The sequence below is a fragment of the Haemaphysalis longicornis genome, unplaced genomic scaffold, assembly GCF_048455015.1.
Source record: "Haemaphysalis longicornis isolate Haplotype H1 unplaced genomic scaffold, Haemaphysalis longicornis Haplotype H1 scaffold_6, whole genome shotgun sequence".
Classification (NCBI taxonomy): domain Eukaryota; kingdom Metazoa; phylum Arthropoda; class Arachnida; order Ixodida; family Ixodidae; genus Haemaphysalis; species Haemaphysalis longicornis.
In genome coordinates, this window is record NW_027526407.1 from 86,339,080 (window position 1) to 86,366,821 (window position 27,742).

The 27,742-nt window shown below is 46.6% G+C and overlaps 1 protein-coding gene across 3 annotated transcripts in view; it reads left to right on the top strand.

Annotated features, from left to right (window-relative positions):
* Positions 1-27,742, top strand: part of LOC144143606 (phospholipid-transporting ATPase ABCA3-like) — a 105,605-nt gene that overhangs the window by 66,298 nt on the left and 11,565 nt on the right. For 2 of the 3 annotated variants that reach the window (XM_077675435.1, XM_077675436.1), the window contains 8 exons: positions 790-1,057; positions 6,655-6,780; positions 9,515-9,766; positions 15,424-15,669; positions 18,496-18,647; positions 21,099-21,266; positions 24,056-24,243; positions 26,434-26,607. In XM_077675435.1, coding sequence (XP_077531561.1) covers positions 790-1,057; positions 6,655-6,780; positions 9,515-9,766; positions 15,424-15,669; positions 18,496-18,647; positions 21,099-21,266; positions 24,056-24,243; positions 26,434-26,607 — 1,574 coding nt within the window. The remainder of the gene's footprint in view (positions 1-789; positions 1,058-6,654; positions 6,781-9,514; positions 9,767-15,423; positions 15,670-18,495; positions 18,648-21,098; positions 21,267-24,055; positions 24,244-26,433; positions 26,608-27,742) is intronic. The other variant, XM_077675437.1, reaches the window with a different exon arrangement.

A 27,742-nucleotide genomic window follows, 5' to 3' on the forward strand; every position in this document is an offset into this window, starting at 1 on the left:
GGCGTCTCGTTGAGATCGGCGAAGTGAGCAGCCGTTTTGCCGGCTGCTGCCAACAAAATCCTCCCCGCTCAGTGTTGGCGAGAGCCACAGTGAGAGCTTTGCTCGCTGTGCGTTTCTTCGTTGTGAAGTGAAGTGAAATTCTTCACAGCTGAGACCTAGCGCACAAAGACCGCCGTGCTGTACGGGCCCAAACACTGCTCCCGTCGTCTGCGTTCGCTTTCGCGAGCCGCCCGTACCGCGAAGCTGTTATCAAAGCGGAAACAGCAGAGGGGAATGGGAAAGAGTGCTGGGCTCAGTGGGCTCATCAACAAGGCGGGCGCGGCTTCACAAATGCGACGTTAGGACCTCTCCTAACCTTTTCTTGCCTCCATGATATCATCGAACATGAAGTCCAATTTCAAGAACATGAGCATCATCGAAGATGAAGTCCAAGTCCAAGAACATGAGTCCAAGAACATGAAGTCAAAGAACATGAGCATCATCGAATATGAAGTCCAAGTTCAAGATCATGAAGTCCAAGAACATGAGAGATGAGCCCGAGCAGTGGCGACAGCTTGTGGCTTTCTGGACTGAGAAAGGGCCACCGAGCTTTCTGTTTTTTTATTTATTTATTTTCACTCGGCTCGATTTAACGTGTCACTCACTCACTGTGTCTGTAATGCCTCTTTCCACGTGTTTTTCTGCGTATGATTTCTTCCTGTTTCCTTACAAATTCTTTCGAAAGGTGCTCCGCAACTCGGTAAATTCACTCGCCCGCTTCGCGCATTTCTCCGTCACCACCTACCACAGTACGACCAGGCGGCTCGCATCCTGGCAGCCGTGTTTGTCCCCACGGCGCTGGCTTTCCTGTCGTCCTCCTTCGTGCTGTTCCCGACGCACGAGCGTGTCAGCAAGGCCAAGCTGCTGCAGCTGATGGCCGGCGTTCCGGGCGTGCTCTTCTGGGGCGTCACCTTCCTCTGGGACTTTGCTGTCTTCGCGGTCTGCAGCACGGCCGTCATGATTCCCCTGCTGGTCGTCAACCCCAACGGCATCTTCACGTCGTCCCCAGACGTGCCGGGTATGTCAGCACGTGTGCTTGATGAAGGGATAGCTGACGTACGGATGGGCAAATGACGTCTTGTCAGCAGACGTTTATAGAGGCATGTCTCTTAGCGCCAAAAAAATTCCGACACAGAGAAGAACGCGGATGGGACGGACAGTGTTGCGTCTTTCTAAGTGCAGAGCACTTTGGGGGCTCGCCTTGTCGTCGTAGCTCACTTGCTAAACCCAAACAGACCCACACGGCATTCCGTCGTAGTGGCTGTCGTCGCAGCGTAACCCAGAGGCTTCGAATGCCAAGTGATGTGTATAGTCATAAGCGTTCAAAACTCTCGAACTGCTGGCGCTTGTCATACATCTCCCTGTTTAGCGCAAACAAAAGTGCAGGTACATTTGAGGCAAAATATACTGATTAATTAAATGGCAGCGTCCACGTTCATTTAGTTAGGAAAGCTTGGTTTTTGCGATAGTAAGCGAAGAAAAGTGGCAGTGCAACGCTGTCACGTGCGGGAGGAAAAGCAAGCACAAACAGGACAGAACTCCCGCTGGCGCAGTTTTAGGCAGGGGCCGCGCGAGCACTGTAAGGCGGGAAATTTGAATTGCATTGGGTGGTAGCAGTGAGCGGATATCGGCGCTACAGCCCATTATCGCGAATCAGTGCTCTGCACTTCCGGCATCTTTCACATGGAGTGGAATGGCCTTAATTTTTGCACTAGGAAACATTCCTCAGTTCTCCCAGTGCCAACTTGCCCAAATTTTCTCACTAATGGACATTTATAGACCCCACAAAATATTGATTGACTGATTGTGTAGTTTAACACACTCAACTTAAATCTAGGATATGAGGCGTGCCATTGTAGAGGGCTCCCGATTAATTCCTACCACTTGGGGATTTCCAACATGCGCCGAAATTCGGACACGCGGGCGTTTTCAATTTTTTCACCTTTGTCAGAGAAGTAACTGCCGCGGCCGGGTTTGAAGCTGCGTCCTTGGGCTCAGCAGCACAGCACCGTAGCCACTGAGACACTGCAGCAGATGTAGCAAACAGTCAGCTCCACCTAACAAAGCCCATTTTTCTCGTCGTTTTGAGCAGACTTTTGATCTGCGCATTATGCCCTGCTACTTATTCTAATCTTTTTTGCTTTTGAGGTCATTATGTCCCTTATGGGGTTCGTCAGCGACTTAGATGCGCACGGCTGTGTGCGCAGCTTATTGTGATGCCCTAACTGCTCTTGATGTCACTGACAAGAAAAAATAAAATTCACTTTTCCTCCATCCTTAGTGAGGATGAGAATAATAGACTTCGTGAGAGAGAGAGAGAGCAAATAAAGCTATGCTGTCTTGAGGAGTAGGACTGTGATTTCACCTATTGTGCCAGTGAGGAGCAACATAAAACAACAGCCTCTCCCGTATAGAAAAAGACACTGTCTGCTCCTCAAATGCTTCAGTTATATCTAGGCTTGTGCGAATATTCGGGCGCTTCGAATATCCGAACGAATATTACAGTATTCGAATTCGCTTCGAATCGAATATAAAATTTCCGATATTTCGAAGTATTCGGGATGAACGAATATCAAAACTTCGTTCAAGTTTCGGTTTCGTTAGGCACGCCGCAGTGCCATCGACATCAGTCTTACATATTGACTACATGTGGAGCCAAGACAAGCTAAGCCACATTCAAAGCGTTGTCGCTTCGTCCCAGCCTTCGCGCATGTACGGCAGGGTAGTCGAGACTCCTGTTTCCTTGTTTAAAACAATGAAATTGTTCCCACTGCAACAATGGGAAAAATTTCGGCTCTCGCGAACGGGCCTGCGCGGCCCGGCGGATAATACAAACGAGCCGGCGAGGCGCCCGACTGACGAACGAGCGAGAGACGGTGACGTACGGGCTCTTTCTCCAGGAACGGCCGAGCTGTTGTTTTCTGTTCGCGAAAACGCTCCGCGGACTCCACAGGCGCGCTGACGCCGCCGCGAAACCACCCGCACGCTGCCGGCCGGCCGCAGCAACCAGGCGGCACCTTCGGTACCGAAGTGGTGCGGGGCGCTCGAGCCACCGCTTCTAACCGCTACTTAAGATACCGCTCAAAGCACACACGAAGTTTCTTGTGCGGTAAACGAGCTAACAATGTGGGCGAAAATGGTGTTATAAAAAATCATCCGCGCCGCGAGTGAAAGCGCCTATGAAATATCTGCCGGGGCACTAAGCCTAAACGTCTCCTGTGGAGCCAGCCAGCTGTCTCGAGCGCTTCAAAACTGCCACCCTGAGGTGCACGCCTTCCCATTTGCGCCAGGCTCCTCCCACTGCCACGCGCGTCATTTTCTGACAGAGGCACAGGCGACCGCGAGCGCGGAATTGCCGAGGCGGGCATTAAAATCGCGCGCGCAACGCCGACGCGCATGAATCGCGTGCAAAAACGCTCCTGAAGTGAGCTTGGGCACCGCGAGTGAATAGACGAAAGTCCAGAAATTACCGCTCGGCAACATGGAGGTTAAGAACAAGCAGAAAAACGTCACGGATTTCTCCATGCGAAAATAAGAAAAGAATTAAATGAAAACTTTTTTCAGTGCTCAATTTCTTGGTCTGTGTTGGTTCATACGAATTTCAGATGATACGAATATTTTTCGCGGTCCCGCGATATTCGTATCATCGAGATTTTACTGTAGAACTTTTTTACCGGAATGTCTTAGTGACACCTGACAGCTATTCGAATTCGCTTCGAAAGTATTCGACCCCTAGGACTATTCGCTTCGAACTAAAATATCACTATTCGCACAAGCCTAGTTATATCCCTTGAGCATCAGGCGTGCATTTTACTCAAGAAGACACTGGGCCGCAGCCCGACATTTTTTTAAAGCATTGATTCGAGTCTACCATGTTTTGGAGTTCGCGACCTAACTGAACTCCTTGTGATAGAACCTGTACATTTATTCTGAGCTGAGAAATGAATAACCCGCCGTGGGGCTCAGTCACTAAGGCGTTGTGGTGCTGAGCACGAGGACGCAGGTTCGATTCCCAGCCGTAGCGGCCGCTTTTCTGATGGAGGCGAAAAGCGAAAACACCTGTGTGTACGAGATTTCGACACACGTTAAACATCTCCAAGTAGTGAAAATTAATCCGCATCCCCCCACTATGGTGCGCCTCATCGCCTGTGTTGCGTCGGCACGTTAAACCCCTCAATCAATCAATCAATGAGAATTAAATGGCCATAACTGTAATGGTCTTTTGAGGGTCGGAGGCGCTACAGGACGCTGTGTGAACGACCAGCTGAGGGAACATGCCAATTGAATTCGCTAAAACCCGAAATCGGCAGCATGCTCACCGTGCGTGTGAGGAGTTGCAAGTGTAGGCCCAGTTTCAATGCCTGCAGTGCCTTAAAAAAATAGAGATTAATGCCCATGGAAAATAAAATGCGAGGCATTTTTTGTTCATAACAGTAGATCGTCATGCATAAGCACACCATCTGTGATGCTGCTGGATAAGGAAATAGCTTATTTGGCGAGATAGGACAAGCCCATGTTTGACCTGTGGATTGCGTTCATGTTAGATAAACCTTTTCACGCTTTCATAGCTTTGTTAAAGTGAAAACTTTCTTAGGGAGACCAATGGCATCCTGTCGAAAAACTAATGCATGTCCCCATAGATTGGTTGGTTGAACGAAAAGCACTGATAACATCTCTCAACACAGGGTGCGTGCGTGAAACGGGGCCTTCAGTGTGTCAAAACGGTGACTTGACAATCTCAAAAAAGGAACTGTTCTAGATAAGACAGTATACACACATCGATCATAAAGAAGGAGTACAATAGTACGTACACCTTTATCTCATAAACCACATATTTAGGCTTGTGCGAATAGTGATATTTTAGTTCGAAGCGAATTCGAAGCGAAGAGTCCTAGGGGTCGAATACTTTCGAAGCGAATTCGAATAGCTGTCAGGTGTCACTGAGCTTCCTGTCACTGAGACATTCGGGTAAAAAAGTTCTACAGTAACATTTCGATGATACGAATATCGCGCGACCGCGAAAAATATTCGTATCATCCTAAATTCATGTGAACCGACACAGACCAAGAAATTGAGCACTGAAAAAAGTTTTCATTTATTTATTTTCTTACTTTCGCGTGGAGAAATCCGTGACGTTTTTCTACTTGTTCTTAACCTCCATGTCGCCGAGCGGTAATTTCTGGACTTTCGTCTCCTTACTCGCGGTGCCCAAGCTCACTACAGGAGCGTTTTTGCACGCGATTCATGCGCGTACGCGTTGTGCGCGCGCGATTTTAACGCCCGCCTCGGCAATTTCGCGCTCGCAGTCGCCTGTGCCTCGGTCAGAAGCCTGACTATTTGCGCCAACGGGAAGGCGTGCACCTCAGGGCGGCAGTTTCGAAGCGCTCGAAACAGCTGGCTGGCTCCACAGGAGATGTTTAGGCTTAGCACCCCGGCAGATATTTCATGGGCGCTTTCACTAGCGGCGCGGATGATTTTTCATAGCACCGTTTTCGCCCACATTATTAGCTCGTTTACCGAACAAGAAACTTCGTGTGTGGTTTGAGTGGTATCTTAAGTAGCGGTTAGAAGCGGTGGCTCGAGCGCCCCCCACCACTTCGCGACCGAAGGTGCCGCCTGGTTGCCGCGGCCGGCCGCGCCCCGCGCAGCGTGCGGGTGGTTTTGCGGCGGCGTCAACGCGCCTGTGGAGTCCGCGGCGCGTTTTCGCGAACCGAAAACAACAGCCCGGCCGTTCCTGGAGAAAAAGCCCGTGCGTCGCCGTCTCTCGCTCGTTCGGCAGTCGGGTGCCTCGCCGGCTCGTTCGTATCATCTGCCAGGCCGCGCAGGCCCGTTCGTGAGAGCCGAAATTTTTCCTATTGTTGCAATGGGAACAATTTCATTGTTTGAAACAATGAAACGGGAGCCTCGACTACCCTGCCGAACATGCGCGAAGGCTGCGACGACGCGACAACGCTCTGAATGTGGCTTAGCTTGTCTTGGCTCCACATGTAGTCAAGATGTAGGACTGATGTCAATGGCATTGCGGCTTGCCAAACGAAACCGAAACTTGAACGAAGTTTTGATATTCGTTCATCCCGAATACTTCGAAATATCGGAAATTTTAAATTCGAGTCGAAGCGAATTCGAATACTGTAATATTCGTTCGAATATTCGAAGCGCCCGAATATTCGCACAAGCCTACACATATTGGTATACGTTTAGGTCAATCGTCGATCCGTTTACTTCGTGCGCGAGAAGTCTTCGCATGGGTCTGTTCTTTGTTAGCGACTAAGGTCTTTGAGGGTTTGATGATCGATTGGACACACTGTCAGCAAAGGGTGGACTCACTTTTAGCGAAGGTTCTGACGCACTTTTAACGCCATTTTGACGTTGCAGAACTATCGCGCTGCTCTCAAGTTTCTTTAGGAAGGGGGGGGTAAAGTTTTGTTGGGTCCGTTTTTTCAAGTGCTATACTGCCCAAGTGCACCTGTATGCCAGTTTTGTGCCTATACATATAGTCTTTCTTTTAAATATAAACAGTTGTTGGTCAGCACCCACACTTGTTAATCTTCACATTGTCCGGTTTTAGCACTGTTAAATTTACGCAGAGAATTTGTTTTTACTCTTTTTTTGCAGCGGCTACGTACTTTCTGTTCCTGTTGTACGGCTGGGCAGCCATTCCATTCAGCTACCTCTTTTCGTACATCAAAAAGAAGCCGTCCTCTGGGTATTCCCTTCTCACCACCATCAACGTCATTACAGGTACGTTGGTTTGCAAATATAGTTAACGTCTTGCGGATAAAATGAAGGAAGCTAGTGGATCGTGTGCAGCGCATTTCAATACAAAAGAAAAAATAAAATGGGTAACCACATTTTGAGTTTCAGACATGAAAAATATATGGATGAGGAGGAGGGAAAAAAAAGCCATAACTTTAATAATAAAATTCACGTAGCAGTACCAATCAGTGTGTTGAGAAATATGTATTACTACATTTATTTATTAACAGTAATCATTTTGAAAAACATTTTCAAGTTTTTTTGGACTGCTTGCAATTGTGCCTGGTTGCAAAATAAAGAAAGAAAATGAACGCCCGTCAACACAAAGTTATCTTACATAAAAGGTGAACTGGCTTGAATTGTGAGTAGGGGTGTGCGAATATCAATTTTTAAATTTCGAAGCGAATTCGAATAATAAAAACAAAGTTCGAATCGAATCGAATATTTTTCGAATATTTTTCGAATACGAATACTTATTGTTTTTTGTAAAATTAATGTTTTCACCATCTAGAGACACAAAAACTGCAACTTTATTGCACAACAAATCACACAAAGTAAAATTAGGAATTACACAATACCATTGCACTCAACAGGTTAAGGTCTGCACTCACTTAAATGTTAACATGGAGAAAGGTTCACTGCTCGACATGTTCGGGGAGCAGTGACAACCTCCTTCTCGTCACCACTTTACCAGATACCGAAAACAGCCGCTCACTTGAGACACTAGTAGCTGGCGTGCCCGAGCCCGTGCACATTGCCGCGCGCTGATACAGCAAAATCTTGATGATACTAATCTCGTGGGACTGCGAAAAATACTCGTATCATCCGAAATTCGTATGAACCAACACAGACCAAAAAATTTAGCGCTGAAAAAAGTTTTCGTTTATTTCTTTTCCTACTTTCGCGTGAAGAAATTCGTGATTTTTTTTTTTTTTTTTAACCCCCGTGTTGCAAAGCAGTCTTTTCTGGAGCACGTAAAGCTTCGCGCTCGTCTCCTCACTCGCTGTGCCCATGCTCGCTACACGCCGCAACAGCCAAGCGTGAACCGCATGGTGCGTTTTTGCACGCGATTCGCTCGCCTCGGCTCTGCGAGCGCTGTATTTTCACGCCCACATCGACGATTTCGCGCCCGCGGTAGCGCCTACCTCGGTCAGAAAATGACGCACGACGCGCGCGGCAGAATGGAGGAGCCTGACTACTTGCGATGAGATCGAAACAGCCGGCTTGGCTCCGCCGGAGATGGTTAGGCTTAGCACCCCGGCAAATATTTTATGGGTGCTTTCACTAGCGGCGCGGATGATGTTTTATAGTACCGTTTTCGCATGCATTATCAGCTCCTTTACCGCACAAGCAACTTCGTGTCTCCCTTGAGCCGCATTTTAAAGAGCCGTTAGAAGCGGTCGCTCGAGCACCCGCGCCACTTCGCGGCTGGAGCCGACGCCATGTTGACTCCGCCGGCCGCGCCGCGCGCAGCGTGGGGGGTGGTTTCGCGGCGGTGTCAGCGCGTTGGGCGTGCGCAGAGCGTTTTCGCGAGCAGAAAACAACAGCCCGGCCGTTTCTGGAGGAAGGGTGACAAACAGGGGAGCGAGAGCCGTCACTTGCTCGTTCGGCAGTCGGGTGCCTCGCCGGCTCGTTCGTATCTTCCGCCGGGCCGCGCAGGCCCGTTCGTAACAGCCGAAATTTTTCCCATTGCAAACGATGCAACTTCGCCGGGACTTTTCGGAAATTCGTATCATCTCGAAATTCACACCCCCAGAATCGTATCATCGAGAGTCCACTGTAAATAAACACCGATACAGACACGCTCTGATTTTTTTTTTTTTTTTTTTTTTTAGTTTTGGGTGGTTCGAATATTTCGAACAATAAAAGTGTCGTTCGAATCGAATCGAATACCAAAAAATTCTAATCGAATATTCGAAGTTTCGAATATTCGCACACCCCTAATTGTGAGTTATATTTCCTTATCAGCAGTCACTGAGTGATAAACCAGAAAAAAAAAAAAATCAAAGGCTGGCAGTGCGCTTCATTGGCTCACGGTACCGAGGGACAGAGAATCCGTCACAAATTTGCTAAAATCATGTAACCTAGAACTCCTGCAAGTGCGCCGAGAAAAGCAAAGGTTGAAACTCCTGTTTCAAATTATAACAGACGAAATGAAAATAAATAAATAAAGACACATACATACAACGTGCACCCAAACGAGGAGCTCGGTTGAGCCATAGTAACCCAGTAGGGGCTTTTTGGGGTCGACTAGACGGGTTACATTCCTTTTTTCTGTAGAGCATAGAAGTGTGGAATAGACTTCAGAGTATGCTGCTGCAAGTTCGAATTCCAAAGCGTTTGAGTGTTCGCTAGAATTGTACTACTGGCAACACGAAACCTAATGTCTGTTTTGTCATTGTGTAGTGTTTTCTTGTTTGTACTCCTCTGTGTAGTGACCCTCAAGTGAGGGTTTCAGTATCAATCAATCAATCAATCAATAAAATAAATAAATAAAAATAAAATATGTGAAAAGCTTAAGACCACACAGTAATTGAGATTGTGGTAGATGGTTTACTGCTTTTGGAGTTTTTTTTTTTTTTTTTTTGCTGGTTGACTGTGAAAGGCTTTTGGGGCTGTGGATGGGTTGCTGCAAACCCAACTAGATCTCGTCCACTGATTACCGGTAAAACAATCTCTCCTTATCTCACTCTCTCCTGTGCCCCCTGGCTTACCACAGGCGTGATGCTGAGCATCGTGATGGCGGTCGTCTCCTTCCTGGCCAAGTTCCCCCAGCTGGGTATTGATGACAACGCGGTGCAACAGTCCATGTGGGTGCTGCGGGTGGTGCCGGGATTCGCCGTCACTTGGGGCTTCTCCAACATCCACGAGATCGGGGCGAACCCGGCCAAGTGCGCCAAGCTGAACCCGGCCGCGCTGGCCAACTTCTGCCCACTGGCCAAGCTCATGGGCATCGAGGCCTGCTGCCAGGGTACGCCGGTCGTTGTACTCCCTCTTCTACTCCTCTTTAGGGCGAAAGTCTTCAATCTCTGTTTGAAACATGCGCATTGTGAGGTACAGAAAATGGGTGGTTTAAAAAAAATGGATGCAGTTCCATTTGGTGTGAAAGCTTCCGGAAGTGCGGAGCGGTGATTCGACAATGTTTTCCCTGTGGTCTTGTTGTGAGTACCTTATGTTTATTTGCCTGACGAAAATGGGAATTTCTCCCTTTGTTGATGCTTGGCTTCTGCTTCACACGGTCTCACAGACGAATAGAGTCTCCGGTGCTACTGTCTTTCTTGAGCAAGCGCCCGCTGTCGTTTGATTCATGCCAACAGTTCGGTGCCCTTAGTGGAAAGACCAGCTCTTTGTTCACAGGGTCTATTCTGAGAGGCTGTGGCACCCTCTCTTGACTAGTTTCGGTATCAGCATGTATGCGTGATGCCCAATGACATTGGATGGACGACATCCCGGGCCCTTAAAACGCTCTGCACTTAAAATAGTTGGTTTTCCCAATGGATGCATGATGCCCAATGACATTGGATGGACGACATCCCGGGCCTCTAAAATGCTCTGCACTTAAAGTAGTTGAACTCACACAATGGATGCATGATTGATTGATTGATTGATTGTAGGGTTTAACGCGCCGACGCAACGCAGGCGATGAGGCGCGCCGTAGTGGAGGGCTCTGGATTAATTTTAACCACCTGGGGATCTTTAACGTGCACCGAAATCTCGTACACACGGGCGTTTTTGCTTCTCGCCTCCATCAGAAAAGAGGCCGCCGCGATGGATGCATGATGCCCAATGACATTGGATGGACGACATCCCGGGCCTCTAAAATGCTCTGCACTTAAAATAGTTGAAATTTTCACAATGGATGCATGATGCCCAATGGCATATCATGGACGACATTCTGGGCCCCTAAAACGCTCTGCACTTAAAATAGTTGAAATTTTCACAATGGATGCATGATGTCCAATGACATTGGATGGACGACATCCCGGGCCCCTAAAACGCTCTGCACCTAAAATAGTTGAAGTTCTGCAACCCGGACCGCGTGAGCCGGGGATTGCATGCCAGAAAAGGGAGACAACAGTGGGCTGCCGCACGTGCAATACGATCCACTTTGAGAAGGGAAGGTACTTATGGGACTAACAGGAGGCTAGTGGCGATGGCGAACAATTAGAAGGAGCTTTGGAGGGTGCTTGTCCAGTGGTGACGTGTGTGGCCACAAACAGAAACTTCCCCAGCGAATCAACAGAAGGTCGAAGCAGGCTTTCGCCTTTACACGGTTAAAAAGTTCGAAGCATCCCTTTTAATCTTTAAAGCGAAAGCTTTCTTAGTGGTATCGACGGCGTCCTGTCAAAAAATTAACGCATTTCCTTATAGACCTGTTGGTGAATTGGAAATATTTGATAAGACCTCTCGACACACGCGTGTGCGTACAACCGAGCATCCATCGTGTCAGAGTGGTTGCCTGAAAATCTCGGAAATGGAGCCGGTCCAGATAAGATAATACATACATCGATCATGACGAAGGAGTACAATAGCGTAGTTTTATCTCAAAAACCACGTATCGGTATACACTTAGGTCATTCGTAGATGCGTTTACTCAGTGTGCGAACAATTATCGCACGGGTTCGTTCTTCGTTTGCGATTTGGGTCTTTGAAGGTTAGGTTATCGATTGGACGCACTTTCAGCAAACATTGTATGTGCTTTTAGCGAAGGTTTTGGTGCACTTTTGACACAGTTTTGATATGAGGCAGCTTTCGCGCTTCTCTCAACGTTCGTTATGAAGGGACGGTAAATTTGTTTGTTTCTTTAAGGGGGGACGCGGCTTTCAACTTCGGAAAAATGACCAAAACATCGTTTTTTTGATACCCACATATTCGGCTTCTATGTTTCCTATTCTGTGCGTCTGCAAAGTTTTTACGCTGAAAAGCGTCGCAAAGTCGCATAAAAAAATACTTTTGTCAGGCGCGGTGACAAACTATCAGCGCAAAAGGGCGAAAAAACGGCAATTTTCGGAGCGCTCTATCTCCGCAACGGTGCCACCGGGCGCGGCCATTTTGATATGGTTAGATCGGCCGAGCGATCGTTTTTCCGGTTCCGCTCGTCTCTTTTATCTTCGTTCATTCACAAACGCACAAACGGCAGAAAAGAAACGACGCACAAACGAAGCTAGAAATAGATGTTGAAGCGCTATTGGTCCTCCGGTCGGGGCGCAGAACAACGACCCTCCTGATTGGATGTCACGGGCGCAACGCAAGATGGCGGCCGCCTGAGCTGCGTAGCGAGCGGTGCGAGTTCATTTTCGCCGCTTCGCTCGGCCGAGTTTCTGTTCAATCTGTGGTATTCAACACGGACGTTATCGCGATGGGAATGCCAGAGATAACGAGCCGGATTACGGGAAGTTGTGTGGCTCGAAAGGCGGAGGTCATCGAACGCTTCGTGGTGCGCGTGACTCTACCGTCGCCAGACCCCGGAGGGTGACGCGGTGTGCGCGCTTGCGTTAGCGGTTCGTGAAGTGAACTTTTAGTCGGATTTGCGATGTTTACACGCTTAGTTATTGCTGTGTTTTGACTGTGGGCTCGCTAGCCTTGAGAAAGAAACGGTCGACGCGTCAAACGCTGCGGCGCGCACGGCATAGCCGACGCGCATTGGAGCATCACATGACTGGGCAACCGGTTACGATTGAACGCCAGTAGTTGTAATTAATGCCTGCGACGTTAGATTTAATCTTAAAAGCGACCTGACCAGCCATATCAGGTATAATCAAAGTTCGATATGTCGCGGTAAGCGTGCGCTGCGATGCACGCGAGCCATATCGCCTTTCTTGCGCAACGTTTCCCGTGCACTTGTAATGTAATTTTCATGCAAACAGGTTTGAGTTAGTAATATAGGAATAAAAATATGCTCTCTGCGTTAAAAATGTACGTTACTGTGGCAGCATTTAACAGTGATTTTTTTAGGGAAATTATTGATACCATTGCTCAGGGCATACTAGCTGTGCTGCGAGAAATATTGGATGCCTTGAATGTCAAAAGTAGTAAAAAAATATGCTCTTGCATTGAAGTTGGGAGTTATGCAGAATACTCTACCAAGCTTCAAAGTAGCTCATTTTCATCTTTATGGTATGCAAACTTTTGGCAATGAACACCTGCACATGAGTACTAAGTTGCTGTGCCAGGCAAGATAAAACATAAAAAAAGCCAAAAATGTTCAAATTTAAGTAAAAAAAATGCTTAACTTGTTGCCATGGTGACAACACTGCAAAAGGAGGTTGTCCAGTGCGATAGAGCCAACCAACTAACCTACTTTGCATTGAAAGCCCATTGAAACCCATCTCCCCTCCGTTTGGTTTGCAAAGGGGGGTATGTACTCTTCACGGAGGAGCTGAAAATGATGTTTTCTGGAAAGAGAAAGGCTGTAAAAGGCACTCCAATTTCAAGGCAAGGCCTTCCAGAAGCCCCATGTTCAAAAGGACATGAAAGGCTACAACCGTGACGACTTCTGATATGTGAAACCTATGTTGCAACTTCGGAAGCCGTTTTCTCAAAACAGTTTTTTTTGCCACCTGTGTCGCTTGTACCAGGGATTTCTTCATGACCGCTGGGTCTATTTTGATTCCGTTTCTTGCATTGCATTCCTTGATGAACTGTTCAGGTCGTGACACTTTTGGTTTTCCAGATTTGTTTTTTTGTGATTTTTTATTCAAATAATCATTCACAGTTGACATGCCTGTTGCACATTAACCTCTAAAAAAATGAAAACTAAAAAACATTGTGTTGTAAAAAAAAATTCTAAAATTGTCACGACCTCGTCCATTCATTTGGGAATGCAAAGCACTTCGAACAAGTTTTCTATCATGTTTTATAAGCCGCTCAAGCTCGGTACAAGCGGAACAAAAAGAAAATTTCATACATAAAAAAGTTTTCAAAATATTACTTTGAAATTTTTATAGTGTTATCACAGAAGCATTTCCAGTTGCTGTGCCAATTTTCATCAAAATCCACAAAGAAATAAAAAAGTTGATTTTGAAAGCCACGTCCCCCCTTAACTGTCTAGTTCATCTTGTCGGGGAAGTGAATCTACGACGCTTGCCTCGAGGGTAACAGAGTTGCTCCTAAGTGAGGAGGAGATGAATGAGTGCGGTTGCTACTCCATTCCCACCATCTTTTTGACATCCACGGTCTGTCGTGAGGGGATTACCTGTTGATGAGAAGCAGTGACTGATGACTAGACAGAATGCAGCAACATGCAGCTTTCCTCCTCCGGATGACATCACTGTCCTTCACAAGGACAGGGATTGTCCCTCATTGTTTCCCTCAAAAGGACAGTGTTGATGCCTGTTAAATGCGGAGCAGTTTAGGGGCCCGGGCATCACACAAGTCGAATGACGCATACCCACGTAGGGGGATTGGCCAAGAAAAATTTGTCGTGAAAACCAATTAGGTAAGACGAAGTTGGGGAGCAGGAGTTATTTAGTCATTAAGTTTAAGAGACAGGAAAAAAGAGGAGTGCAAAAATAACATAAAAGTCAACCGGATCCGAATAGTTCTAGCATGGAAGACGAGCTGTATCTGCTACGAATGAGTGGACTACGTGATGCAAATCCCTATGGTAGTGGCCCAGCTTCTTTGCGCCCCCGAAAACAAAAGCACTGGAAGGGACAAAGGCAGTCCTAGGCGTCGCAGCCAAGTTTCCGGCAGCCTTCTGGGATGGTTGCTGTTGTTCCTGTTGTCACATACCCATACAGGATACTGGCCAGAGATTGGGCAATTAGAGGGGTTGTTACGCCCAAGTTGATCAAAACACATAAACGAACGGAAAACATAAAAAGAAAACCTAAACACAGAAAAAGAAAAGCAGTACACACAGAAAGAACAGCAAAACACAAATAAACGCAAGGTAAACACAAGGTGGATCCCTGGAGAAGGCAAGTGTTGCAGGGGGTGGCAGGAAGTTAGATGGGCAGACGAGGTCAAGAAGTTTGCGGGGATAAATTGGTCGCAGTTATCGCAGGACCGGGCTAATCGGAAAATAATAGGAGAGGCTTTTGCCTTGCAGTGGGCGTAGATAGGTCGGTGGTGGTGGTGGCGGTGGTGATGATGATGATGATGATGATGAAACACAAGGTACAACAATAACACAAGGGAAAAACCGGTGAATCACTGCTCCGCACTTCTGACAGCTTTCACGCTGAGTGGAACTGTGTCCTTTTTTTTTTTTGTGTTGGGGGGATTGTATTGCGTAGGAGGGCATGGGACTGTGTCTCTATGGGGTGCATGCAAAATGCCGAAGAGGCTGAAGCAAGTGGCAACATCACACTTGCGGTGAAATCGATAAGCCTGAGAAAGACTGGAAACATTGCGGCTCAGCATCAGCTCAGCGTTGTCAACAACTGAATAGAAAGCAATGACCTGCCCTAGACTTCACAATTTCATTTAGTCGAATGAAACTGTACATGAAATACGTGAAGTCACTGTCTTTGGTTCCGGGCAATAAAATGTAACTAGCGTGAACTACCGTAGTATTTTTAGAATTTTTTCACAGGTGCTCGAAAGTCCTTGAGTAAGAATTCTTAATTGAAAACTTGTTAGAGACCGTGCCCTGTTTTTCCACCGGCTTTGTCGTTGTTGCAGACTGCGGCAACGGCACCTACTGCTACCTGCCGCACTCGGCGTTCGCCACGGACCGGTACGGCAGCGGGCGGGAGATGCTGTACCTCTTCTTCGTCGGCATCGTGCTCTTCCTGCTGCTGGCCTTCTTCGAGTCCAACGTGTACGGCCTCTGGTACCGGCTCAGGTCCCTGTGCTTGGGCAAGCGGCACGAAGGTGTGTGTTCGCGCAAGAGTGCCCATGATTCGCGCAAGAATGCCCATGACATCCGTGAGTCTTTGCTGGTGACGGGATCACCGCGAGTGTCCGTGTGGCGTCCGTGTGGAGTCTGTGTGGCGTCTACTATGTGGAGTAGATTCCTGGCAGTTTCCCCTCATTGAGGATCTATGAGAAACGAGAGATGCTTGCGAGCACTTTTCTGTGAATCCTCATGATGTCTTTCCCAGTGAGATCCTAATGTCCCTGTGAAATCCGTGAGGCATTTACCGTATTTATTCACTTTACGGCGATTAGGCTTGTGTGAATATTTAATTTCTGATATTTCGAAGTATTCGGGGTGAACGAATATCAAAACTGCGTTCAAGTTTCGGTTTCGTTAGGCAAGCCGCAGTGCCATTGACCGGAATTTCAATGTAACGAAGTTTCATGGAGAACGAGGCACGATATTGAAGTTGTAGAAGTAGATTTTGGGAGACGCAAGCGCCGAAATGGGGTCCCAATAAAACGCGAACGGCGACACGGGTCGCCCAATGCCGCGGATGCAGCCAGCCACGAAGTCTTTGATTAAGTCCCTTGCCTACAAACTGCGTGGCGTGCATACACGGCTGGCGCACTGTTTCTGTCGGAGCTTAATCGTCTACGGCTTAATCGGCATCAGCGTGAACCGCACGCAGCGTTTTCTCCCTGCAAAAACGCAAAACGCGCCCCGCAAGCCACAGGCGCTCTGATGCAGCCGCGGAGACCACCCGCGCAATGCGGGTAGCTCCAGCGACCGCTTCTAACCTCTCGCTGAAACGCAACTCGAGGGGCATATGAGAGGGGCGTGCGAGAAAAAAAGCGGATAACGTGGGCGAAATTTTCATTGTAAAACGTGACATGCGCCGCTTACGAAAGCGCCCATCAAATATCCTCCGCGGTGGTAAGCCTAATCGCCACTGGCGTTGCCGCCGCCGCTGCAAGCCGCCGCTTTGCACTTCGTTCGAGTTCGCTCATGCTTATTGGGTTTCGTCGTCCCAGCAAGCATTTGTGAATCTTTATGAGCCTTGCACGCGCGTTTTTTTTTTTTTCACACCGGCGTCCGCGATTGCGTGCCGGCGGCGGGAAGTGACTCGCGCTGCGCGCAGCGGTGGGAGGAGCCTGACCAGTTTTGCCATGGTTTCGCCAATGGGGAGGCGCGCACCCTACGGCGGGAGCTTCGAAGCACTCGGGGATGCTGGCTGGCTAGACGATAAGGCCGCCGCAAAGGATATTTGATGGGCGCTCTCGTAAGCGGCGCGTATGGCGTTTTACAGTGAAAATTTCGCCCACGTTATCCGCTTTTTTTCTCGCATACCCCTCTCCTTTGCCCGTCGAGTTGCGTTTCAGCAAGCGGTTAGAATCGGTCGCTGGAGCTACCCGCATCGCGCGGGTGGTCTCCGCGGCTGCGTCAGCGCGCCTGTGGCTTGCGGGGCGCGTTTTTGCGGGAAGAAAACGCTCCATGCGGATCACGCTGATGCCCGCGTAGACGATTAAGCACCGATAGAAACAGAAACAGTGCGCCGGCCGTGTATGCGCGCCACGTTTTCTTTTTCAGGAAACGCTTCACTGGATGAACACTTCATTATAACCGCGAATTTCAATGTAGCGAAATTCCAATGTAACGAAGTAAATTACGAATTTTACCGACTTCGTTACATCGAGGTTTAACTGTATTCGACCCCAAGGACTATTCGCTTCGAATTCGCTTCAAACTAAAATATTACTATTCGCACAACCCTAATGGCGATCACAATTATACAGTGAGGGTGTAGTTTGCAGAGCCAAAAAAATTGCCATGCACGCACGCACACACACACACACACCAGGTGCGCGAGTTATTTGAGAACGCTGTTCCTTGTCGCCATAGACACCAGCGCAGCCTCATCGTATATATCAAGGCGTACGGCTTCTTGTTCGTCGACCCCTTATCATTCATAGTGCGCCGTTTGTTTGAAAATGGAAGTGTACAAGTTGGAGCAGGAAATGAAACGCCATGCAGTCCTCGTTGCCCTGGCCGCACACCACAGCGACTTGCAAGTTCCCATCTTTCTGAAAGTAGCGAAGTCTTTCGTCTAAAATGTGCGGACCGAGCTGATGTGTTGTGGCGGTGATGTGGCAGCTTTCCTCATTGAGGATCTCTGATAAATGAGAGATGCTTGCGAGCACTTTTCTGCAAGCACTTAGTGTTTTTTCCTGTTAGATTTATTTAGTTATTCTCACAGGAAAAGTGCTCACAAGCACTTCCAGTTTCTTAGAGATCCCTATGAGCGTCTGTGAAATCTGTGTGTCATTTACTCATTGGAATGATTCCCTGGCAGTTTCTCTCATTTGAATCTCTGAGAAAATGAGAGACATTCGCAAGTGGCCCTGTCTGAATCCCTGTGGTGTCCTTCTCAGCGCGTGTAAGGGATCCTATGTGGCACTGCTAGTCCTTTGCATGAGTAGCATTGCACATGGAACCGTAACTTACTAGGCTCGTGAGATATTCGGAAGTACGCAGAACATAATTTGGTGCTCTGGAGACCAAATGGCTTACAAGTACACCCGATAAGTCCTGTGATTCTCTATGCACGAACCTTGTAAATCTCTATTAGGCGCACATGAATGGCTGCAGCGTTGTACGCTCGCAAGGCTGCACCGGAATATTATGCAGTGTTAGTTACGTGCGAGCAAACGCTCTTTTCTTTTTAAAGCTTGCTGTACAGAAGTGACCAAGAAAGTTGTTAGGAGGTATTTCAGAACTACCCCGTTCTAAAAAAGAGTTTTGCTCACCTATAAGTTGTACAGTATTTCAAGAGTGCGAGGTATTACTGTGCGCAGTGACACTCTCTGAGACAACGCGGTCTTTTCCTTCGACAGATATCGAGATGTCCATCCACGCATCGACCGGGCCCGAAGACAGCGACGTCACGGCGGAACGCAACGCAGTCGAGGCGATAGTGAGGAGTAATGGCATGGCCAACGAAGCGTTGGTTGCGCTCAACCTGAAGAAGAACTTCAGGTCTCTTCAGGTAAGGCTCTCCCTGTGTCTCTCTGACAGAGGCGAAAAGCAAAAAAAACGCCCATGTGTTGAGATGTCGGCACATGGTCAAGATCTCCAGGTGGTCAAAATTAACCCGGAGAGCTCTATTAAGGCGCGCTTCATAACTCAGATGTAGCTCCAGCACGTTAGAACCCCCAAAATTTAAAATCCTCTTGTTTATGTTTTGTTTTGCTGCAAAAGCAGCTAAAAGGGACTTGAAGGCTGAATAACGTTTCTTTTGAACTGAAAAATAAAAGCTTTCTTAGCTCTCTCGGCTGTTATTTGACGACATAGTGTGTTCTGCTGGCTTAGCAATGAACATTTGACTTGGAATTTCTCTGTCATTCCGGGTAATTTTTATTGCGATATAAAACTGGGCGTCATAAATGGAGAAGATCCCCAGCATTGTTCAGACACTAATAATACTGTGAGCTGGTGGAAGTTGGGTGAATGTGTGTAAAGCATGAAAATTTGCGAACAGTTAACGTCGCTGTCTCGCTGCTTTCTTGTGTATATGTCGACTGGTGGTGAGAACAAACTCTTGTACTTGTGCAAGTATTTTGACTATACTTGTTCAACTCAGACAAATCACCCAATTGAAATCGAAAGTGAAGCAAACCTTGCTGCAGAGAGTTGTCAAGCTTGCCTGTTTGCTGAGGCTTACTAACCTGAAATTTGTGTCTCTCTAAAAAACGTGTCTAACTTAAGTGGCTAAGTACATTTACTTTACGTGCATGGGGTTCTATTCCTCCATTCTTTTCAAGAAAGCTCACGTCGGGAAGTGTGCTTCTTTGTATTCATGGTTTGTGATGTCACAAATTGAGCGCGTAAAAACATGTGGTGTGACGATATCGGTTTTCAGGCTGTTGGAATTTTCCGCAATGGTCAAGGGGCGCGCAGACAAACGATTTTCGTCGAATATATTTTCTTTATTCAAAATGAAAGGAATCACTTAAAACACTGTAACCCCAAACGATTTTGCTCATAGTCACCTAGAACATTTTAAATCCCCATTTTTAAATCTACCAGCCATACGTGACCCGCCACAAAGGAATGCCGCGAGTCGTGCTGTAACGTACTTTTAACTGCACGTGAGATTAAAAGAGGTGCCTAAAAACGTGTCCCCGGTTAAAACAACACTAATGTGCAACCTTCCCTATTCCTTCATGCGGTTTTTGAATCACAGATTCAAAATCAGCGGAATCGTTTGGATACGTAAGGTAGTGTGACGTGTAGGCACTACGGGTCGCCACCCTTCAGGCTTCAGAAATTTCAGTGCAGAATGAAAATTATTTCCACCTGTTTATTTAGAAATCTCTCGCGGTTTCCCTAGTATTAAAACGCTGGCTTTTGTATGAGCTGAAGGCCATGGGCTCCACCAAAAATGTCTATTTCTTTATGTACTGCTGGTACTGGGAGTGGCATTGTATTTGTATTCAAGACTTGACTGTAAACTATCAGTACATACCTGCTTGTTTCACAGTTTAGTATCTCTTTAATGGCAGTCCAAGTATTTGTTCTTCGTATTTCCCAAGGCAGATTACGTTTTTCAGACGAACTAACTTTGAGAGACAAAGCTGACTTTATTAACATGGCCCTGTTTGTGTCTGGAAGCGATACGTACTTGTTCGTGCAACTGAAAGCAAAAGGCCCTCTTTATTTCAAGCTGAGATAATAATTTAAATAATTTCCGATGTATGCGAAAGATTTACTGTTGCGATGAAGTTATTGCTGCTGTAGATTTATTGCTGCATGTGGCATCTCCAACAGTAGACGTTCACATGCAAGATGGTTGAGGAATACATGTTGAAAGTTAAAACAGAAATTGTTGAATTCAATGAAGGTCCTGAAAGATAAACTTTGGCCTTCATCATTTCGACTGTTATTTTGAGCTACAAACCCTACCCAGATGTCTTATACTCGGGCTGCGGCAACTTTCTTTTTCCAGATTTAGCAGAAGTTACGACCATTTGAAGTTTGGGCTTCGAAAATGGGAACCAGGTTTTGCCTTCCAAGCACAAACTTCGAACGGTCGTAACTTCTGCTCCAGACCAGATAGAATGATGACGTTAGTCTTATCGCACTCCTTGATTTGTGCACAGTTCACCGCTGCCTTGTTCAGCTGCATCACTCCAGCAGTTCTTTTACAAAAGCTCTGAAAAAATCAAGTATAAAAATCCAAATAAATTTGAATGTAGTAATTTTACATAAAAACAAATTTTATATCTACAATCAGATTGGAAAACTACACATGTCCTCCAATTTTTATCATCATAACTGTAAAAATAACCTTTTTGATCAAAGGCCCATGTGCCCCCTTAATCTTAGGTATCTTGCTGTAAATAATGATCTTGCAACCTGTTTTAAACACTTCATTAATGGTACCTGTTCCGTCTTTCTTTCTTTTCCTCCCCCGTAACGAATGTACGTGCAACCCAAGGCTGTGGACAACCTGACCTTCAGTGTGCACAAGAACGAGTGCTTTGGCCTCTTGGGCGTCAACGGTGCGGGAAAGACGACCACGTTCCGGATGCTGACCGGCGACATCCCCATGAGCTCTGGCAACGCCTTCCTTGGCACGGCCAGCCTTCAGGACAACCTGCAGGAGGTAGGTGGGGGGGTGGCGCAGTCGGGGCGGGTGTTATTAACCCTTTCGGCCCTAGTGGTGTCAGTTGACACCGTCACATAAAAGTTCCTCTAGCGCAGGGGTTCTCAAGCATGTTGGTCCCAGGGAACCCTGCTAAGTTCCGTTAAGTGCCAAGGAACCCCCCACTCCCGCCAGTTTTCATTCCGTTCATGCTACATTAACCTGCAATAAATTCAAAAGCAAGCAAGGGTATCGTTTTTTTTCCCGTCGACTTTACGCGAATGCGTACGCTAGCGGCACCTATCTCCAAACAGGAGAAATTCGCATGGGGGTAATATAAGGCCGAGATACAAGTGCAATAGTTTAACCACGTGGCCCGATTTCGGAGTCTGGCTGGCTACAAGCTGCTGGCGAGATTTATAGCGCAGCTCGCGCGTTTCTGTTATGCGCCGAGATGTGCTTACTGACACTCGGGCGTGAGTAATGGAGGTTCCTTAGATCGATCGCACCTGAAGTTCACCATATAAGACTTTGCGACTGCGGAACCACGAAAAATTTATCAGTGGCTCGCGGAACCCTGAGGAGGGGCCTGCGGAACCCGTACGTTCCAGGGAACCCACTTTGAGAAACCATGCTCTAGCGCATAGAGAACAAAACCAAAACTGCTAGTTTTGGTGGGGAATTGTTCTTCAATGATACCTATTGCGATAGATATCACTTTTTGGACCTGTCGCGGTGGCTCAGTGGCTAAGGCATTGCACTGCTGAGCACGAGGTCGCGGGTACGATCCCTGGCCGCGGCGGCCACTTTTCTGATGGAGGCAAAAAGCAAAAACGCCCGTGTGGACGAGATTTCGGCGCATGATAAAGACCCCCAGGTGGTCAAAATTAATCTGGAGCCCTCCACTACGGCGCGCCTCACTGCATACGTTGTGTCGGCGCGTTAAACCCTACAGTCATCATCAATCATCATCAGATATCACTGTTTCATTTTAGTAGAGCTGCACGCTACACAGAAGAAGAAGCTCCAGTGAAGAGGAATTTACGACATACAGGCTGAAAAAAAAATAACGGTGTGAGGTTTATTCACAAGCATGTAAATCTATCAATACGTGCACTACGAAGCTAATTTTTTGCTTGTAAGTTCGTGTAGTCGTAACGTTTAGGAAAGTATGCAAAAGTAATGTCTCTGCTCAACACTAAACTTTTAATTGCCAGATGTCCTAATTAATTGCCTCGTTAATAAATCTGTTACTACTTACACATTGAGCTCTATTTTTTCTTTAGGGGCTTATGGGACCCAAAAATTTAAGAAAGCACGCAGAAAACACTGTTTTGCTTGAAATAAAAAAAATCACGGCTGGAAGAACTCTCCAGGTAATGCAGCTGGTTCTCGTCCCTCTAACCATAATATTGTAATGACGTCGCTGTATTATTGCTGATTATTGTATTGCCGTAATAATGCATTCAGAAATGGTTCTTTGCGTGACTGTGGCTGGCATAGTGATGTAGCATGTAGGCCTACCAATTTGCATCTAAGAATGATGCCTTGTCACTGCTGTTTAAATTTTGTTTCAGGCACAATTTTCTTAATAAAACGTCATCTTTTCTTTTTTGCCACATCTTTTGTTTGGCTGGCTGTAGGTAATGAAAGCTTGTTAAAGCTGTTCAAAGTGTAATACCCCTGCCACACGGCAAATTTAATGTTATTCCCATCCAATGTCATTTGCTCTACTTAATACCACTTTTTAACGCGCTGCTACACAGCCAAAATTAATGTCATTTTCAAATGATGGCAGTTGCGATGGATAAAAACTTGCGTGGAGAAAATATATTACTAAGCACTTCAATATTTGTGAAAACTAGCAAAAAACACCTTTACTACACTTTTTGAATGCGCTTTAAGCTGGTGCCTACCATAGCTACTGAGGCTGGCCTGGTAGTGAGGCTAGCAGTTTTATTTTTTACCACTGTAATTGGCTTGTTTCATATGACTAAATAAATGACCAAAAAGTATACGCATGTCAAAATAATTTTAATGCTATTGACGCTTTAGTGATCTGTTTTTGGGTGTGCATTCCCATCGAGTCTGTGGTGTCTAGATAACACATTTGCTGGCAGAACGCAGTCGAATGGGTTCCGCAAATTCATTCAGTCGTTGATGTCATTTTGATCAAATGTTACATTTTCTCGTGTGGCAGCAAAAACAAATGTCATGGCGTATTCGGTTGGCCGCTCCAGTCCTCTGGCTCTTGCTCTGGTGCGAGAAGCAGCGTACCAACCGAATGCATCGGCAATCTCGGAGCAGCGCGCCTGTAGCGCCACCGTGCAGCCAGCGCGTGAAGCCCCCGGGTAAACCCAGGGCCGGGCTGGAGGAGCGGCAGGCGCGCATGCGTGCTCGCCGCTTCTCCAGTCCGGTTGTGGTAAACCGGGGTGTTTTGTGTCACGTGACCCATCCTCCCGGCCAGATCGCGCCACGCTCTCACTTCAAAGTCAGTGCGGTCGGAAACGCTTCGAGTCGGAGGCTGACGCTTTGAAAGAATCAACCGAAGGTAGTTCGAGTGCTCGAGTTCTATCAACTGAAGGTGCAGCTGCTTTTCAGAGCACTCCAGAGCGCTCGTAGACGCCCAACCGAATACGCCATCAATTTGAACAAATGACATTCAATGGTAATGACATTAAATTTGTCGTGTGGCGGGGGTATAAGGTAAAAGGATGGGTGGTGTCTCTTTGCCTGTATTTCTTGTTCTTGGCTGATTTAGGTGAGCTGGTGTCATGCCCCCCTTTTTTCTTTTCCCATGTGCATCCCAGTTCCAGTCCAAGATTGGCTACTGCCCCCAGTTTGACGCCCAGATAGACAAGCTCACGGGGCGTGAGACGCTGGAGCTGTTTGCACTGATCCGGGGGGTTCCCTCGCACCGGGTTCCCTCGGTCGTCAACTACATGATCAGCCTCGCTGACCTCGAAATTCACGCCGACAAGATGACGGAGGCCTACAGGTAAGCTTAGGAACACTGGCTTGTTAGGCGGACCATTCGCCCGCTTGTAAGGCATCGGACAGTAGTTCGAGTTAAGGCCAGCTGCTGAGCACAAGAATGCGGGCTTGATTCCCGGCCGCGGCGGCCACAGCAGCCGCTTTTCTGATGGAGGCAAAAAGCAAAAACGCCCGTGTGTTCGAGATTTCGGCGCATGTCAAAGATGCCCCAGGTGGTTGAGATTAATTTGGAGCCCTCCACTAAAGCACGCCTCATCGCCTGCATTGCGTCTGCACGTTAAACCCTACAGTCAATCAATCGATCAATCAATCAGTACAAGTTGAAATGTTAAACCCTTTGATGCCCAGCACTTTCATTTTCAGAACTTTCATTTTTTGCCTAATTTAACACTACAAAAAATATTCTACGATCTTGAAGGACTCCAGGCGTCACAAATATGAGGTCAGAAAAAATTGTGTTCATTAGGACGGACACAATGACGTGTTATTCCTGAGCAATGCCGGGCTGTTGTTGCTTTGTATATCGGTTGAACAAACATGCTACCTTAATCAGCATGGTTTACAGTGTGATTACAGACCATAAGCGTGAAGTCTGTATTGCTATCATTTGTAATAACAACGAAATTGCACAAGTTTGTTTACCTGTTACAAACCCATTGAGCCGTCAGGCTCAATTCGAGTCGAAATGCAGAAGCAAGTCTGGTTTTTTTTTAGCAGGCAAAAGTACATGCCGCCCTCTTTTTCCACTTTTTGAAGGTTGGGGTACCTTCGTCTGTCAACATGTGGCATTAAATGTCCAAAACCTCACAAAGCCCAAGATAAAAAAAAATGTTTGGTTTGGGTATCAAAGGGTTAAAAACTGTTTTTTGAAGGAGAAGCCTTATTAGCGGAGAAGTTAACTAAACAGGGAGCTATTAAATATCTGTTCCTCATGGCTTTTATGGATTTGAATGCGAACTGTTTGCGTGCTTGTCAGCCACAGGGCAGTAGTCTGAGTTGAACCACTTAAAGGAACACTGAAGGCAACCAACAAGTTGGTTTCAAACGAAAGTTGGTCCTTCTCGCTGCCATTTTAGCCTTGATTTAGTGTCGAAAGATTCCTCAATTGCTGAGAAATTGCTGATCAAACGACTCATTTCTCTTCCTCAATTCCCTAGCAGCGATTCCATGACACAAATAGTGGCTGCTGTTACAGCTGTTTGCATCATTGTAAAGTGGAAGCAAGCAAGGCAGCAGTGATATATAGCGGTATAGAAGCAACCGAATACAATGCTGCCACAAACCAAACGGTTTATTCAGTTTTGGTCAAATCAGTCCTGCATTCCCCTACTCCCAAGTCTACTGGTGCTCCGAACCTCTAAGCAAAATGTTTTTGCATGGGACCTGGGATCAGTATTGCATGCACAGTTGCACAACTATCTGGCCAAGTATTGCACCGGGTATTGCGCCGAAACTGAAACGAAATTGTTGGTGTTTGGGTTCGCCGCTTGATCTACCGTCTGTGCTCTGATGATATTGTTTCTAGCTTTCTTTTTGTTCTTCTGAGTTCAAACGTGACACCACAAAAACTTCCAGCTCAGTTTTCATAAACTTCTGAAGGCGTATTGATAAAATATTTGCCTTGCAGTTGTAACCACTTCCGGTGTAAGCTTCACAGTATAGCCAGAGGTGGCGACGCCTGTCTTCACGTTTTTGGCTATTTTCTATCTTATTTTAGAAATGCTACATGTAAGAGTGGTATATTCGTGTCCTCATTTAGCTAACCTATCGATCTAGGTATTGTATTTTGACTTCAGTGTCCCTTTAAAGAGCATTTATTACAGTGAAGCTGTTTGTGAAGAGAGGTGAACCAAATAGAGACCTGTTTATTATTTTTACATTGTGCTCTTGTACGGGGCTGTATTCAGAAATGTTTAGAAAAACATCTATGTAATTACTTGCCTCCCAACATCCATTAATATGGCATGTATAGTGGCTCGTACCTTTCACATTGGTCATTGTGGCTTTACTTAGTTTAAGCTTCTTTTAAAGACTATGTCCGATGCTTCAAACTCAAGTTATTTTGAGCAGATGCTGTCAGCATTAGCTTGGGTGAACTCTTGTTGTAAGAAAAGAGTGGTGCAGTAAGCAGAAAAACCGCAAGCAAAGTGGGAAGTGCAATCTAATTCATTAATTGCCTTCTGCTTTTTTGCAGTGGTGGCAGCCGGCGGAAACTCTCGATCGCAATGGCCCTGATTGGGAACCCGCCGGTGGTGTTTCTCGATGAACCGACGGCGGGCGTCGATCCAGCGGCGAGAAGGAAGATTTGGCAGGGCCTGGACGACGTCCAGAAGCTCATGGGCTCTGCCGTCATCCTCACCAGTCACAGGTGAATGAGTTGCCACTGTTAATGGATAGCGAGATTCTGTTCTTCTGTGGGTACAGGCCTACGACTTCCTGTATGCGCCCAGTGCCACCTGCTGAAAAAGAGCTTGCGCTCGCATTAGTTGGCATTCCCCAACTTTCAGCTTTAAGCGCACGAAAAAACAACATGGACAAAGAAAACAGAAACTTGTTGCTTTTTCTGCGCTTTAAAGGGGGAAACTGCTCGTAAAACAGCTTCCTTTAGTTATTAAGTCCACTCTGTGAAACTTGTCAGTGTTCCTGCTTTTTTCCCACTGATTTCAATTATGCCATTATTTTTGAGGTCAGTCAATTAGTTACCAAGATAATTAGAGATTACCAGCCATTTTTGGAGGAACAATAGACAAGGCAGTGTTAGTCATAAAACTGTAACGTTTATATTTTCCAATACTATGAACCCTGCTGAGTGCATTAATGCACTGCTTAGAACTAACTTTACAGCTCATTAAACTTTGGTGTTTGAAATGGGCACTCAAAATGGTTCCTTGCCACTGGTGCCACCAAGGTTTAATGAGCTGTAAAACTAGTTCTCAGCGATGCATCAAAAAACCGATTCTCTTATTGCATTCACCAGGATTCATAGTATTGGAAAATATAAATACTACAGTTTATGACCAACACTGTTTTGTCTGTTGTTTGACCAAAAATGGCTAATTATCTCCAATTATCTTGGGAACTAATTGACCAACTGAAAAAATAATGGCACATTTGAAGTCAGTGGGAAAAAAAAGCAAGACTGACAAGTTTCAGAGAGTTCACTTGAAAATTAAAAGAAGTTATTTTAAGACCAGTGTCCCCTCTAAGCACACAAAAAAACAACATGGACAAAGCACACAAAAACGTGTTGTTTTTTCTGTGCTTAAGCTGAAACCCACCAACTGGTTTACCGTAAACACTCCTTTTATTGTTTTGGGAAGTGGTAAAAAAGCCTCACCGTTCAGCCTCAATAGCCCAGTGTAGAAACATTGGTTTTGCCACAAACAACCTGGGTTCGAGACCCGCAGTGCCAAAATTTTTCCAAGACCTGGGATTTTTTTACAGTAACTTATTCTGTTGGCTCAGTTCTATGTGTTCGTTTTGGTATCGAAAGCAATTTGGAA